A 15,634-nucleotide genomic window follows, 5' to 3' on the forward strand; every position below is an offset into this window, starting at 1 on the left:
TTACTGTGAAGTGGCTGAATGCATTAATTTTTCTTTTATCAGGCATGCCTGGTGTAAGGAAAATGATTGTTTTCATCACCCAACAGACACTTCATGTTTTTTGTGATGACTACAGGGAATAAACAAGGAATTGTTTCAGTGTTAATAAAATATACATTCAAATATTATCATAAAACTGAGATACAGAAATTGTTATGAAGTATTACATGTCCAAAAATTAAAGTCCCAATTGATGGAAGTTGTCTGTAATGTAACACCATGCACTGCCTTTATTTATTTTCTCTACTAGTCACTTGTGTAACATTTACATCTGCAACTGTTAAGATGTCAATATGAAGTGAAAGTTAATTAAAAATTAATGATTTGAGGCATATTTGGTGTGTTTAAGTGTTTAAAATTCGATGTGTGCAATTTGGACTTTGCACTATGTAGTGCTACATTCGCTTGTCACGGCTGCATCTGCTTATTTGCCAATTCGTATGCTAGTCAGGGAGGGCTGCACAAACTGCAGCTATAAGTGCCTCTTCATGCAACAATGATGAGCAACTTAATTTATTTATTATTATTATTATAACGATTGTGCCTCTTTAGGAGAGCGATTGAACTTGAATTCATAATTTCATCTTCGGATGTTTTTCTTCTTTGCTTCCCAAAACCTCCTCATCCTCTCAGAATGCTCCTTCTTCCATTCCTCTGTCCATTTTTTACCAGGCTGACACGATGTTCTTTCCCCAAACTTCACACTTGTGATTTTATGCCGGCACTCGGTGCGATCTTAGAGATTTTTTATGTTAATCTGCTGTAGATCCCTCTGGACTTCTTTCAGCCATTCTGTGCCACATTTACTCCTTGTTATAATATTGAATAATTTCTTTGCTGTTCTGGAGTCTTCCATCCTGTAGATGTGTGTATAAAATTTGGCTCGGCGCTTTCTGATTTCATCTGTTACTATGTTGATCTTTCTATAGAGTTCGTTTTGTGGTCTCTTCATCCAAATGCCATTTTTGTTGATTGGGCCGTAAATCTTCCTGAGAATTTTTCTTTCCTGCTTTTCTATTTCCTTAATTTTTGAATGACCATCAGTCACCATTGTTTCAGCTGCATAGATTGCTTCTGGAAGAATCACTGTTGTATAGTACCTTAATTTTGCGTCTGTCGAAATGCACTTCTTGTTGTAATGTGTCCATGTTAGCTTGTAGGCCTTCTGGAGCTTGGTGATTCTTTGTTCATTGGCAATTCGGTTTAATCCTGAGGACTGTATAGTTTCACCGAGGTATTTAAAATGGCAGAATTGTGCAATTTTACCATATTTTGTTATTAAAGGGGATTTATTTTCTGGCTGCCTTTCCATATATTGGGTTTTTTCATAAGATATCTGTAGTCCAGTTTTTTGTGAAATTTCATGTAGTTTTTTCACTGCGTGAATCGCTTCTGTTCTGTTATTGGTGATAATTGCAATATCGTCAGCGAAAGCAAGGCACTTGACTTTAATTCGGTTCTCTTTCTTGATACCAGTTTGGATACCCTTTACCCTTTTACCCTGATTATCTTTTCTAGAACAATATTGAAAAGGATTGGGGATAGTCCGTCCCCCTGTTGGACTCCAGATTTGATTTGATCTGTTCCGCACATGAGCGTCCTTTTCTGAATCCAGCCTGGTATTCACCAATTAGTGTATCTGCTTGGGATTCTATCCTGTTTAAAAGCACTTTGGAAAGGATTTTGTAAGCGACTGGGAGCAGGGAAATTCCTCTGTAATTGTTAATGTCTGTCTTGTCACCCTTTTTGTGTAGCGGGTGAATTAGAGCGCATTTCCAGTCCTCTGGTATCTGCTCCATTATCCATATGTCTGACATTATATGGTGTAATTTCTGCATAAGTATAGGATCGTTTAGTTTCGAGAACTCAGCAATGATCCCATCTTCTCCTGGTGCTTTGTTATTTTTCAACTGCTTGACTATCTCCATAATTTCTTCAAGATCCGGGGCATGTGAGTCTGGGTGTGTGAATACTGGAGAAGAGAAGACAAGTTTTTCTTGGGGTGGTTCGTAGTTGAGGAGGGAACTGAAATATTGGGCTAAGATTTTGCAGCTATTTATTTATTTATACTCACAGTGTGCCTGCGCAGCTAAAATCCTGACTGCATTTCTTTCAATGTATTCTTCCTGCGTGAAAAATTTCAGGGTAGATTTCAACATGTCAGACTGGATCATTTCCTTGTCAGTTCTATGTATTCATATACTATATGCCACAATTTTACACCTCAATGTTCACATCCGTGATTAGCATGAAAGGGAAACATGAACAAATTTTCATTGTTTATCATCATATTGTATGTTGTAACATGTGCCATTCCTGTATTGTGTGTGTGGTGTGATAAATTTAGGCTTTGGCATATTGGCATGGTATTCTGCAGACTTCAGCCTTCTGCAAACTCAGATTGTCCCTCAGCAAGCAGAGAAAAGAACTGAGCTTTGTAGGTGGCTGGAAAATTGCTTTTACATAATGATAGCAGCACCCTGGACTTGAACCACTCCTTCTCCCATTTATCTTGAGAGTAAGTACATTTCCTTCTTGTTAATGCTGTGCTATTCTAATATAAGGAATATACATTAACTTCGAACATGGACCTTATGTGTTCCAACCCGTGTACCAGTGTTTGAAGGACATCCATAGTTTGTGAAGGATGGCAGTAGCTAGACACACATAAAAATATAGAGCTAGATATGTGGGCTAATGGTTAGCAAAAATGTTCTCATGACCTATCCACTTTCAGACTGACTAAAGGCCTGGGCTGACAGAACACAACCTGCCATTATGATGTACAGCATTGAGCTGCAACGGCTTGGCCACATCATTGAGATGCTCATTATTGTATCATGCTGGTCACATAGGATGTGGCACTGACACAGTAGCAACTGACCTGCCACACCCGCTGGCACTGAGTTGTCTCAGAATACAGATTCACCACAGACTGGAGTGGCTGTGCACACCTGCTGGCTCATTTGACTGCCATGTGCCAGCAGTGGCAGAAGGCATCCCTATTGTGCCGCACTATATGTGCAAGCTGCTAATGCAGTTTCGGCCACTGCCAGTGTGTGACAACTGAAGACATCTAGAAAGATTAGTCAGCTACCTTTATCCATTATCAGCACAAATTTTAGGCATATGAATGATGTTTAAACCTTTCCCTAACATGGATAACTTTCAAAGACGTGAAACATGTACTAATTAGCTGCAGATGACAGCTAATAGGCTGGAGAAGTGAGCATTAAAAACACATGTTAAGTTTTTGACATAAACATTCTCATTGTGTCTTTCCAGAATTTAAAATGGGTCACATTATTTTTAATTTAATTTCCTCATTTTGAGAGGCTGAAGAAGCGATCTCTTTTATTTGCCAAAAAAACATTCAACAGCCTATATCATGTAAAATATTACTTTAAGACTGCTGTTTTAAATAGACTTTGCTGTCATCTTCAGGTCTGTAACAAAGCGCATATGCATGGAACACGTCTCATAACAGGAGTTAATACATAATGTTTGAGATGAAAGTTTTAGTTTGGTATTACAAAAATTGTAAGTGGAACTGTACAGTTACATTATCGTAAAAATCTTTTTGTTGTGAAATATGTTCATTTTACATTGAACTTCACTCCAATTTGTCGTGTGGAGAAAAACCAGCTTATTGTGAAAGGTTTGTTATAACTAAAATATTTAAAAAATATAGAGCACCTTGTACAAAAGACCATGGCTATATATATGGCCATGGCCTTTTGCACAACGTGCTTTGTATTTTTTAAATATTTTATTATGATATATCAGATGCTTGTGACATCACAAAAACACAGTACACAGTAGCACATATGTTTACATAAGCTGGACATATTCTAAACAGTGAAAATACGCTTTAAGTGATGTATAAGGTTCAACTGACAGGTTGTATTGCTAAGATAACATTTTATAGTGTGTTACAGCTACTTGTGTCTCTTACATTAGGAACCATGTAACAGACCATAAATAATTCTCTTTATACAGTTAAAATTAAATACAGGGTGCATTCAAGTTCTAAGACCTCCGATTTTTTTTCTAATTAACCACTCACCCGAAATCGATGAAACTGGCGTTACTTCTCGACGTAACCGCCCTGCAGACGTACACATTTTTCACAACACTGACGCCATGATTCCATGGCAGCGGCGAAGGCTTCTTTAGGAGTCTGTTTTGACCACTGGAAAATCGCTGAGGCAATAGCAGCACAGCTGGTGAATGTGCGGCCATGGAGAGTGTCTTTCATTGTTGGAAAAAGCCAAAAGTCACTAGGAGCCAGGTCAGGTGAGTAGGGAGCATGAGGAATCACTTCAAAGTTGTTATCACGAAGAAACTGTTGCGAAACGTTAGCTCGATGTGCGGGTGCCTTGCCTTGGTGAAACAGCACACGCGCAGCCCTTCCCGGATGTTCTTGTTGCAGTGCAGGAAGGAATTTGTTCTTCAAAACATTTTCGTAGGATTCACCTGTTACCGTAGTGCCCTTTGGAACGCAATGGGTAAGGATTACGCCCTCGCTGTCCCAGAACATGGACACCATCATTTTTTCAGCACTGGCGGTTACCCGAAATTTTTCTGGTGGCGGTGAATCTGTGTACTTCCATTGAGCTGACTGGCGCTTTGTTTCTGGATTGAAAAATGGCATCCACGTCTCATCCATTGTCACAACTGACGAAAAGAAAGTCCCATTCATGCTGTCGTTGCGCATCAACATTGCTTGGCAACATGCTACACGGGCAGCCATGTGGTCGTCCGTCAGCATTCGTGGCACCCACTTGGATGACACTTTTCGCATTTTCAGGTCATCATGCAGGATTGTGTGCACAGAACCCACAGAAATGCCAACTCTGGAGGCTATCTGTTCAACAGTCATTCGGCAATCCCCCAAAACAATTCTCTCCACTTTCTCAATCATGTCGTCAGACCGGCTTGTGCGAGCCCGAGGTTGTTTCAGTTTGTTGTCACACGATGTTCTGCCTTCATTAAACTGTCGCACCCACGAACGCACTTTCGACACATCCATAACTCCATCACCACATGTCTCCTTCAACTGTTGATGAATTTCAATTGGTTTCACACCACGCAAATTCAGAAAACGAATGATTGCACGCTATTCAAGTAAGGAAAACGTCACCATTTTAAGTATTTAAAACAGTTCTCATTCTCGCCGCTGGCGGTAAAATTCCATCTGCCGTACGGTGCTGCCATCTCTGGGATGTATTGACAATGAACGCGGCCTCATTTTAAAACAATGCACATGTTTATATCTCTTTCCAGTCCGGAGAAAAAAAAATCGGAGGCCTTAGAACTTGAATGCACCTTGTACTGTAGTTATCTGCAGTAGTTTATTTCATTGTTGTTGAGGCACATGCATGCCGCAAATGCGACAGGTGAGCAACTGAACAGGTCCATTGGTGAAGTGGAAGGATGCTGGAGGGGGGGGGGGGGGGGGGGGCTGGGGGCTGGAGGCTGGCTGAACTTGCAGTTTACAGTTTCACTAAATATCATCAAACTACAAAATATGTACAAATCTTTCGTCGAAACTGGTTGTCTTAAATAAACAAATATCTTATGTGATATAAGCTGCTGAATGTTTTTAACATTATTTTTAATTGTAAAGATTTTTTAATGTTCTTGGTCTGTTTGACTTGTTTATGGATGCACAGTTTATGGTAACAACAATGTTCAGTCCTATTCACAGCTTTTCCATTCAGGGGTGTGTAACACCACTTCATTGTCTGGTACGATTTGTCATGGAGTGACAAACATACAAAATACACTCCTTACATCTGGACTGTAGTTGTCATTTTGTTGCTTTTTCACATGTGGAATGATTTTTCAGTAACTGTCTTCAGGCAACAATGATCATTGTGATTTATCTAAACTGCTGTGTTTTGGAAATGAGTTTAGTGACTCTTGATATTTCACATCATTTTTTTCTGTTGTTCTTTAGTTGCGTAGTAGCTGCATAAATTTTACGTCAGTGTTTGAATAAATCGCCACTTGGCTTCATAAGGATTGTGTAATTGTTTTAAATGTTATTAATTTTAGGGAACTAAATTGTCCAAATATGAATTTTGGATAATTATTTTATAAAAATTTAGCAGTTTAAGTAGATCATGATGTGATGCATACTTGGTTACATTGTATGTGTGGGAAATGAGCAAGCTGATTTAGCAGCCAGTGGGTGTTACAGGTGGCAAATTTGAAGACTGTAACTTTCCTCTATAGGCTGTAGTCTCACAGTTGACCGAAGTGGTCTTCCACCCCTGAGAAGGAGTATGGTTGGAGATGAGGTGCAAAAGTCTTCAGATGTAGAAACTAATGGTCTGGCCATAGGATTACTCTTGCATCAAAGGGCAGGATAAAATCATCCTCTCATATCTTACTATAGTCCCATCACACATTGCCTTCTCTGGCAGGACAGTTTCCTAGGTTTTGGTATCTGTGGTGTCCACATTTCAGTATATCACATTTTAGTGGCATAAATTTTGTGTTCCAGTGAGAGAACAGCTGTATTCTCATTGGGGATCTGCCAACTGTTTTACATATTTTAGTGGTATACCTTAAACTCAGTGCTATGAAGATGAGTATCTGTTTCTTTGACAATGGGCATTTCGAGATCTGAAGTAGCAGACCATGCCAAATTGGGGAAAAATACTATGCTGGTAAATAAAAAGAAGTATTATAAATGACTCTTAATTTAACCACAAAACTAATTTAAAATGTCTGCAATTGGACAAAAATTATCATCAGTAACTTTAATGTTCCTTTTTTTTCCATGGTTCTGTAAATGTTCAATGAACATTTAAGTTTGGGCATAAAAGACCACATAACCTTGCACCACTTGACAGTAAGATGAATAAGCAATTATTTGAGTAAATTATCACCCAAATGCCCAGTAGGGAAAGAGAAAATAGAAACACCAAATAAATCTAGATGAACAATAGCAAAAGAAAGGCATCTGTTTCTTTGAACTATGCATTTCAACAGTGGATACACCTGATAAATGTAGGTACATTCTGCTCTGCAATATTACTGATTTATGTGATGCGTACTTGGTTGGTCTAGCAGTCAAATGTTGAATGTACACAAAAGGTGAACCATGAGAATGTGTGAAGGTTTTATCATGTTGCCTTGATTACTTGATGTTTTTGCATTTCCTGTCAATTTGACTATTCTATTTTGCACACAGCACTTCAATCACTGATCAAATTTTCATGTTGAATTGCTGCAAGGAGTGGTCTTACATGTGCTACGTAGCAAGGCAGCACAGTGATTATTACACTGGACTTCTATAAGGAGGACAGCAGTTCAGATCCCCATGTGAACACCTAGAATTAAACTTATAGTCCATCTTAATGACCACTTCGTCAGTGGGATGTTAAACCCAAACCTGACTCAATGGTACACACTGTGCCCTTACGTGAGCATATGTTTTGCTATGAAAGTGCCTTTTTGTTCAGCAACACATACCCCCCCCCCCCCCCCTTTTTTTTTTTTAAGAAAACTTCTTAGTGACGCTGTCTCGGAAACTTTGAATATGCTTCAATATTTGATCCTGTTATGTATCATCTGCCAATTGTACTACTGATTTTGCTCTCTAACAGCTGATTGTTAGCACTCATGTGGTCACTGCACACAGTACCTTAAGACAGTTACAAGTGGGTAAAATATTTTGTGTAAAAAGGTAATTGCAAGCTTTGCTAGGAACCCAGAAACACATCATCATGTCTGTTACATTCTTGATAGATTTTCTGAGAAATATTACAATTGTCACACAGCTATTCTGGGAAAGAATTTTCTGACAGGAGTTCAATAATAATGAGCAGCACCTTACAAATGCTCAGTAAGGGGTTTGAATGCAGGAAGAAATGCAATTTGCATAAATATCAGTTTATGCAGAGGAAGCCAGGAATAATGTGCAACATCTTACAAATGTTCAATATGGTATCTGAATGCAGGATGAAATGCAGTTTGCATAAATATCAGTATAAGCAGTCATTCTTCTCACACTCAATTTGTCAACAGAATAGCAAGACAGCTTATTCAAATGTTACATTAATGAAAGATTTTGTACACATTTTCCTATAGTTTCTGGAATGTAGATGTAAATGTCACTCAATGAGAATAACTATGTGTTATAATTACATATATTTACAGACTCCTGTGGGCGGCGGCCTGCAGTAACATCTCGTGGCCTTCCGCCTCCATCTGCTCACCAGCTGCTGCAGCCACTGTTAGCCCACTGTGCCTTCCCATTTCCAGCACACTTCTTGACTCTCACAAAACTTCTCTGCCGTCACCACGATTTCTGCAGCCTTGTTAGGGAAATGTCATTTTTGAACCTGCAGGAGACTGTTGAGCCTGACATTGCTGAGAAGATAATGAACTTTATTACTGAAATAAACAAACTGAAAGTCAAGGTTTGTCCCTTGTTTTGATTTACAATTTTTAAAATTCTGTTTTGTAAAATATAAGCAATAAATGAAGTGGTTTTTCTTTTATTTAAGATTTTAAACTTAAAATATGGAAGTTAAAAATATTTTGATCAAATGACACTGAATTGTTAAATGTTGAAACAGAATTAATCTATGCTGTGTTAACAGATGCAAAAAGGAAAAATGAGTATCAAACCTGCAGCTTCCAGAATATTAATTTGTTTCTCCGTATAGAGAAGATATAGATATAGATAAGAAAGTGTAGATGAACACATAAGCAAATGATAGAGGAAAAGAAAACCATAGAGAACCCTGGATCACAAGGAGATGATGACACTGAAATAGCTGGGTTTGAAGACCAGATTACTGATTTTGTGCTGCAGGCAGTTAAATGGTTTAAGAAAGAAATGATTGTTGTAGATGGATTATCAGAAATGAAAAAAAAAAGATGATGATAATAATAATAATTATTATTATTATTAGTAGTAGTAGTAGTAGTAGTAGTATACACATAAAGAAACAGGAGATAGAAAGCAGAGCTAAGTAGAAAAACTGGGGGAAAGGAGGATAAAAAAAAATGGAGAAGATATAATGGAAATAAGTTGCCTTAAAGCAGGCAGGTGGAATAAGGTAAATACATGTGTCATGTAATCTGTCATCCGATATTTCTTCCCTCCATCACCTGATGTTTTTGTCACAAATTTTTGAAATCTTTTCTTCCTATGCAAGAATGAACTGGTGAAGCTCAGTTCAATGTTCCTAGAGTAGACAGGTTCCACGGTAGTGGCCAAGGTGCTTGGGGAGGATGATGTCCACAACCATTGGTGTTAGTCCTGACACAGTGTGTGTGGAGCTATTGAAGGCTGTTCCTTTAGTGAGCTGGCTGCCAGCAGCAGGTGAGATGGCCTGATGGTGTCTGGCATGGAGATGTCAGGTGGCTCCATCTTTGGAACAAAAGGAAGTGGTAGTTTCTCTGTTCAGGAGAAGGATCACAGTAAATTGGTTGACATGTTTGTAGCACATTATACCATCCTGAAGTGTCACCTTGGCCATGGCTCTGCCTAGTAATTTGGAAGTTACCTACCAATGTTGGCATCCCTTATTGAAAACAAGGGCCCACACTAGGTCTGTAAGTGAAAAACATTAGCTGCTAGACTGCCAAGTTGGGGGCTATGAACTGTGGGGGAAGGGTAGATAGTAGGGACCACTGAGACCAACGGTGAAATTCCCCAGTAGGAGACAAGATGTCTTGCGGGGTTGACCTGTATAATGCCAGAGAAAAGGATGAGAAGCTGATCCAGGGGATAGTGGTGGTGAAGTTTTAAAAATGTGGACATTATGTTCTGCTAGTCCATTTGAGGTGGGGTGGAAGAGTTCTGTGTGAACTGGAGTGATGCAATTCTGTCATAGAAAGGGGAGAATTCTGCAGATGCAAACTGGGGGCCATTGTCTGCGACAATAGTGTCACAAAGCCTTCAGTGGAAAAAAGTGTGAGATGGGGAGGTGGGGCTCGGCTACTACTTGCTCCAAGCGTAGGCTGATCGAGTGACTCATCCATTCTGAGGATATATGCCTTCTGAACGTGGGTCAGATGACTCGCTTTTCCACAGCTGCAGGGTCTTTTTCAGCTATTGATATTTGCTTTTGAACAGTTATTGCAGATTCAGTTCAGTGGGAAGTGGCTCCAGATTTACATTCTAGTGACCACTTCCCAGTGTGGATTCGTCTGCCACCTAGGACAAGGGCAAATTGGTTACAGTACAGTCGAAATGCTATTTTTGAACAATAGGATTGTGCACAAGAGGCAATGTCCCATATCACTCATGAGATCCAAAGGGTTGCCGCAGAGTCCATTCCCTGGTCTAGTAACCACCTCAGATGACGGCCTGTACCTTGGTCGAATGACGACTCTCGATTTACAATCAGGGCAAGACGGACAGCTCTTTGGAACTTCAAGCGGTGTCCAACTACAGACAATCTTCATGTCTTCAGGTCTGCTAGAGCACATGCAAGGCGAGTGATCAAAGAATGGAAGAGGGCTTCCTGGAGGGAATTCACAACTTCCATTAATCAGTCCACTTCTGCTGCGCACATTTGGGAATCAGTAAGACAGATTTCAGGCAAGGGTAGTCTACATCCCCTTATGGCCTTGTCACATAATGGGGTCTTGGTGGACAGGCCAGAAGAGATGGCTCACTTTTTAGCTGAACACTTCTTTACTGTTACTAAGTCATCCAGACAAGCTCCTGCTGTTCAGGTATTCCGTCGGACTGCACAGATGAGGAAGTTCAATTTTTTCTCGCATAATGAAGAAGTCTACAACCTTCCATTCTCCATGTGAGAACTGGAATCAGCTTTATCTGCAGCCAGAGACACTGCTCCAGGACCCGATGAGATCCGTTATACTATGCTTCATCATCTGTGCCCTGAAGCAAAAGGTCAACTCCTCTCTTGTTTCAATCAGATTTGGTTTGATAGACAGTATCCGATGACTTGGAAGGAGGCAATCTTAATTCCATTCTGGAAACCAGGTAAGGACTGTAGCGCCCCTAACAATTATCGGAGTGTCGCCCTTACTAGTTGTATGGGTAAGACTTGAACGCATAATCAGCCGCCCCCCTTGTCTGGCTGCTCGAATCCCGAGGTTACCTGAGCCACTCCCAGTGTGGTTTCAGGCACTACCATTCCACTCTTGACAACTTAATTCCACTGGAGATGGCGATACCGGAGTCCTTCTTACACTGAAACCATTTACTTTGTGTGTTTTTTGACCTCGAAAAAGCATATGACACTACTTGGTGGTACAATATCCTTCGCCAACTTCATGAATTGGTACTACGTGGATGCCTGCCGCTTCTGATCCAATCCTTTCTCAAGGACAAGCATTTTCGTTATCGCATTGGCGATGTCATATCTGATTGCTATGTTCAGGAGAATGGTGTGCTCCAGGGCAGTGTCCTCAGTGTCACATTGTTTGCCATTGCTATGAATGGCATTTCCTCTGCAGTCAGGAGCCCTGTCAAATGCTCTATGTTTGTGGATGACTTGGCAATCTTCTACTCTTCCTCTGATCTTACAACGACAATGAGGCAGCTACAACTGACCATTATGAGGCTGGATACCTGGGCCCAGACAACTGGTTTTCGTTTCTCACCTGAGAAGACTGTGTGTGTCAATTTTAATCATGCTCGTCGGAGTTTTAACCAACCAGAGCTTACAATGGGTGACCGTATTTTACTTTTTCAAGACACAGTGCGCTTTTTGGGTTTATGATTTGACTCGAAATTAACATGGCTCCCTCACCTCAAAGACCTACGAACAAAGGGCTTCTGGTTGTTGAACATTTTGAAATGCCTTGGCGGAAAAACGTGGGGAGCTGACAGGTCCCACCTCCTACAGTTTCATAGGGGATTTGTTTGATCACGCTTAGACTATGGCAGTGTGGTCTATGGATCAGCCCGTCCTTCCTACCTCCAGATGTTAGATGCTGTCCACCATGTGGGCATTCGAATATCGACTGGAGTCTTTCAGACCAGCCCAGTTCAGAGTCTGTGTGTAGAGGCCGGTGAACCACCACACTGGATTTGGTGATGTATCCTTTTGGCTCGACAGGCGCAGAATATCTCAGCGTCACCCCAGTCGTTGGCATTCAGTTCAGTGATCCAACCCGCCTTCGAATGACTGCTCAGGAATTGGCCCCAAGCGACCCAGCCATTTGGTGTATGTGCTATGGCCTGCCTCAAGGATCTGGATCTCTTGGGCATGAAAATACACACCCAGGGATGGAACGCTCTGCCACCTTGGTGTCTTTGGAGGCCGAAAGTGATTTTAAGCGTGACGCAGTACCTGAAAAATTGTACTCCAGATAGGGTTTTTACAACTTTTTTTTCGTCTATTTTAAGTTTGTACCATAGTTTTATCACTTTTTATATAGATGGATCCCAGCAGGGGAACGCTCTTGGTTGCTCTGTGGTTTTCCCTGATAGGGTCTTTAAAGTACATCTTCCAGAACAATTTACAAATTATGATGCGGAGTTATATGGCATTCTAATGGCACTGGAGAGGGTTCACAGACATCATTGTATGAGTTTTCTTGTCTGTTCCAACTCTCTTAGTGCACTGCAAGCACTTCAGACCCGCTGATTCAGCTCATCCATGACTGCTTACAGCGGCTCCAATGCCGTGGCAAGGAGGTGATCTTTTGCTGGTTACCTGGCCACGTTGGGATACAGGGTAACGAAATGCTGCCAAGGAAGCATGTTGGGATGGTTCTGTCCAATGACGTCTCATCCCGTTGCATGCCATTATCTCATTTTCTGACAGATGCATCATGCGTCAGTGGGAGACTGAATGGTTGCAGGTGTCAGACAACAAACTATGGTCACTCAAACCGACCACAAAAGCTTGGTGGACTGCGTGTCAGCCTTGCCGCTGGAAGGAGGTTTTGCTTACCAGACTGGGCATCGGGCATAGCCCTTTCACACATGGCTTCCTCCTCCGGGGAGGTGTGCCGCTTTCAGTTTAGCATATTGTGGCTACATGTGTCCTGTATACTGATAATAGGGCAGCCCTTGGTCTCACTGGAGATCTTCCCACCGTCCTCGAGATACCGATACCAGTGTTAACAGAGTGATGAAATTTTGTGAGCTATCAGGCTTCATCCCTAAACTGGTGGGGAAGGACGGCAGACTTTAATACGTTATAAACTGCTCTGCATGTGGGGACAGCCTTCGTCCCCACCCATGAGATTTCATGTTGACTTTTTGTCAGGGCGCTGATGACCATGATGTCGAGCGCCCCCTCAACCCAACTCATCATCATCATCATCATCATCATCATCATCATACTATGTTCACAAATATATTTCAGGTAATTACCTTAGGGGGAAATTACAATTTTTCAACACTGGGTTTCCCTGAATTAGTCCTAGTTTTTAGGGCATCCAGAGGCATACTGGAGGGATTTTTATACAGCTGCTCAGGGTAAACCCAGGTCTTTTCTCATGTTTGTGGAAATTTGATTGATTGGAAGAAAATAGATTGTAAAAAAACCTTATTTAAAATGCATTAAATGAGGACCGGCCCATGGATAGTTTCTTCATTCTGTTGAAAACCCAGAGGCAAGCACACTTAGACACTCTCCTATGAATGTGTAGGATGCTCCAAAATGATCTTTACAACTTTGATCACGTATATTTCAGATATGGAAATAAGCAGAAATGTGTGGTTTGCATCATAATGTTCACACACACGTAAAGCTGTGTTTTTCTTATTTTCCCATGTTTATTGTTGACTGACCATCCTCCAGCAGTTGACGCAGTATGTGGAACGCATGGTACAAACCAAATCTGACACACAGGTCCTGCTGAACCCCATTACCATTTTGGGGGGAGGGGGGGGGGGGGGAGGGGGAAGGAGACCTGCAGGAACTGTTAGCTCGCATCAGAGCAGTAACAGCACATATTAATGCGAGTATGCACAAGGCTGGACATGTTACCGAAATGTCGCTTAGATATCCTGTGTGCTACAAATAGCACACACATTTAAGAAAGAGATAGAGGGGGTGGCCAGTACTTACCTCAGCTCAGTAAAGCCGATAGATTCACAAAACAGAACAGAAAATTTACATTCCTAGCTTTCGGAACTTTGTTCCTTCATCAGGGAGGAGAGAGGGGAAAAAAGGGAAGAAGGGAAAGTGGATTCAGTTACTCACAACCCAGGTTATGAAGCAACAGGGAAAGGTAAACAAGGAGGGTAGCAAGGATGGATGCATGGTTGCCAGAGGGAAGCCAAAGATATTCTACTGTTAAGTTCTGTGCCAGCTTCAAACCAAAGAGGATACATACAGAAGTAAAGATGTGTATAGTATAAAGATAAACACAACTATGTGTAGGATGAAAAGATGCGTGAATGGCTAAAGAGGAGAGGGAGAAAGGAGAAGACTGAAGAGTAAATGGGAGTGAGGTTGGTTAACGTAGGTTCAGTCCAGGGGGATGGTGGGATGAATGGGTGTGTTGGAGTGCAAGTTCCCATCTCTGCAGTTCTGAGGGACTGGTGTTGGATGGGAGAAGACAAATGGCACGTACATTGTAGCAGGTTCCTAGGTCCCTTGAATTACGCTGGATGGCATGCTCTGCTACTGGGTATTGGACATCTCCTAGGCAGAGCTTGTCTGTGCCCGTTCATACGCTCAGCCAGTTTAGTTGTCGTCATACCGATGTTAAAGGCTGTGCAGTGCAGGCATGTCAGCTGATAAATGACATGTGTTGTTTCACGTGGCCCTGCCTTGAATTGTGTATGTTTTACCAGTAGTGGGACTGGAGTAGGTGGTTGTGGGGGGATGCATGGGGCAGGTTTTGCAAAGGGGTCAGTTACAGGGGTAGGAACCGCTTGGTAGAGAAGGTGGTCTGGGAATATTGTAGGGTTTGACAAGGATGTTACGGAGGTTAGGGGGGGCAACGAAAGGCAACTCTGGGTGGTGTGGGGAGAACATTGTCAAGGGATGATCTCATTTCAGGGCTTGACTTGAGAAAGTCATATCCCTGGCGGAGTAATTTGTTGATGTATTCGAGGCCAGGATAATATTGGGTGACAAGGGGGATGCTTCTGTGTGGTCTGGGGGTAGGAACATTGTTGTTGGATGGGGAGGAATGTATTGCTTGGGAGATCTGTTTGTGGACAAGGTCTGCAGGATAGTTGTGGGATAGGAAAGCACTGGTCAGGTTATTGGTGTAATTGTTGAGGGATTCGTCACTGGAGCAGATACATTTGCCACAAATACCTAGGCTGTTGGGAAAGGAGTGTTTGATGTGGAATGGATGGCAGCTATCAAAGTCAAGGTACTGTTGTTTGTTTGTGGGTTTGATGTGGACAGAGGTGTGGATGTGAGCTTCAACAAGATGGTCAACATCCAGGAAGGTGGCTTGGGTTTTGGAGAAGGACCAGGTGAAATTCAGATTCGAAAAGGAGTTGAGGTTATGGAGGTAATTAAGGAGTGTTTCTTCACCATGAGTCCAGACCACAAAGATGTCATCTATAAACCTATACCAGGCCAGGGGAAGCAGCTGTGGGTCTTCGGGAAAGCCTCCTCCATGCTGCCCATGAAGAGTTTGGCATAGGATGGAGCCATCCTGGCTCCCATGGCCA

The 15,634-nt window shown here is 41.7% G+C and overlaps 1 protein-coding gene across 1 annotated transcript in view; it reads left to right on the top strand.

Moving 5' to 3' along the window:
* The window catches only part of LOC126412163 (WD repeat-containing protein 81), a 300,014-nt gene that overhangs the window by 126,450 nt on the left and 157,930 nt on the right, over positions 1–15,634 (top strand). The window contains exon 12 of the mRNA XM_050081630.1: positions 8,212–8,474. Within this exon, the coding sequence (XP_049937587.1) occupies positions 8,212–8,474 (263 nt within the window). The remainder of the gene's footprint in view (positions 1–8,211; positions 8,475–15,634) is intronic.

The sequence above is a fragment of the Schistocerca serialis genome, chromosome 7, assembly GCF_023864345.2.
Source record: "Schistocerca serialis cubense isolate TAMUIC-IGC-003099 chromosome 7, iqSchSeri2.2, whole genome shotgun sequence".
In the NCBI taxonomy this organism is placed as follows: Eukaryota; Metazoa; Arthropoda; class Insecta; order Orthoptera; family Acrididae; genus Schistocerca; species Schistocerca serialis.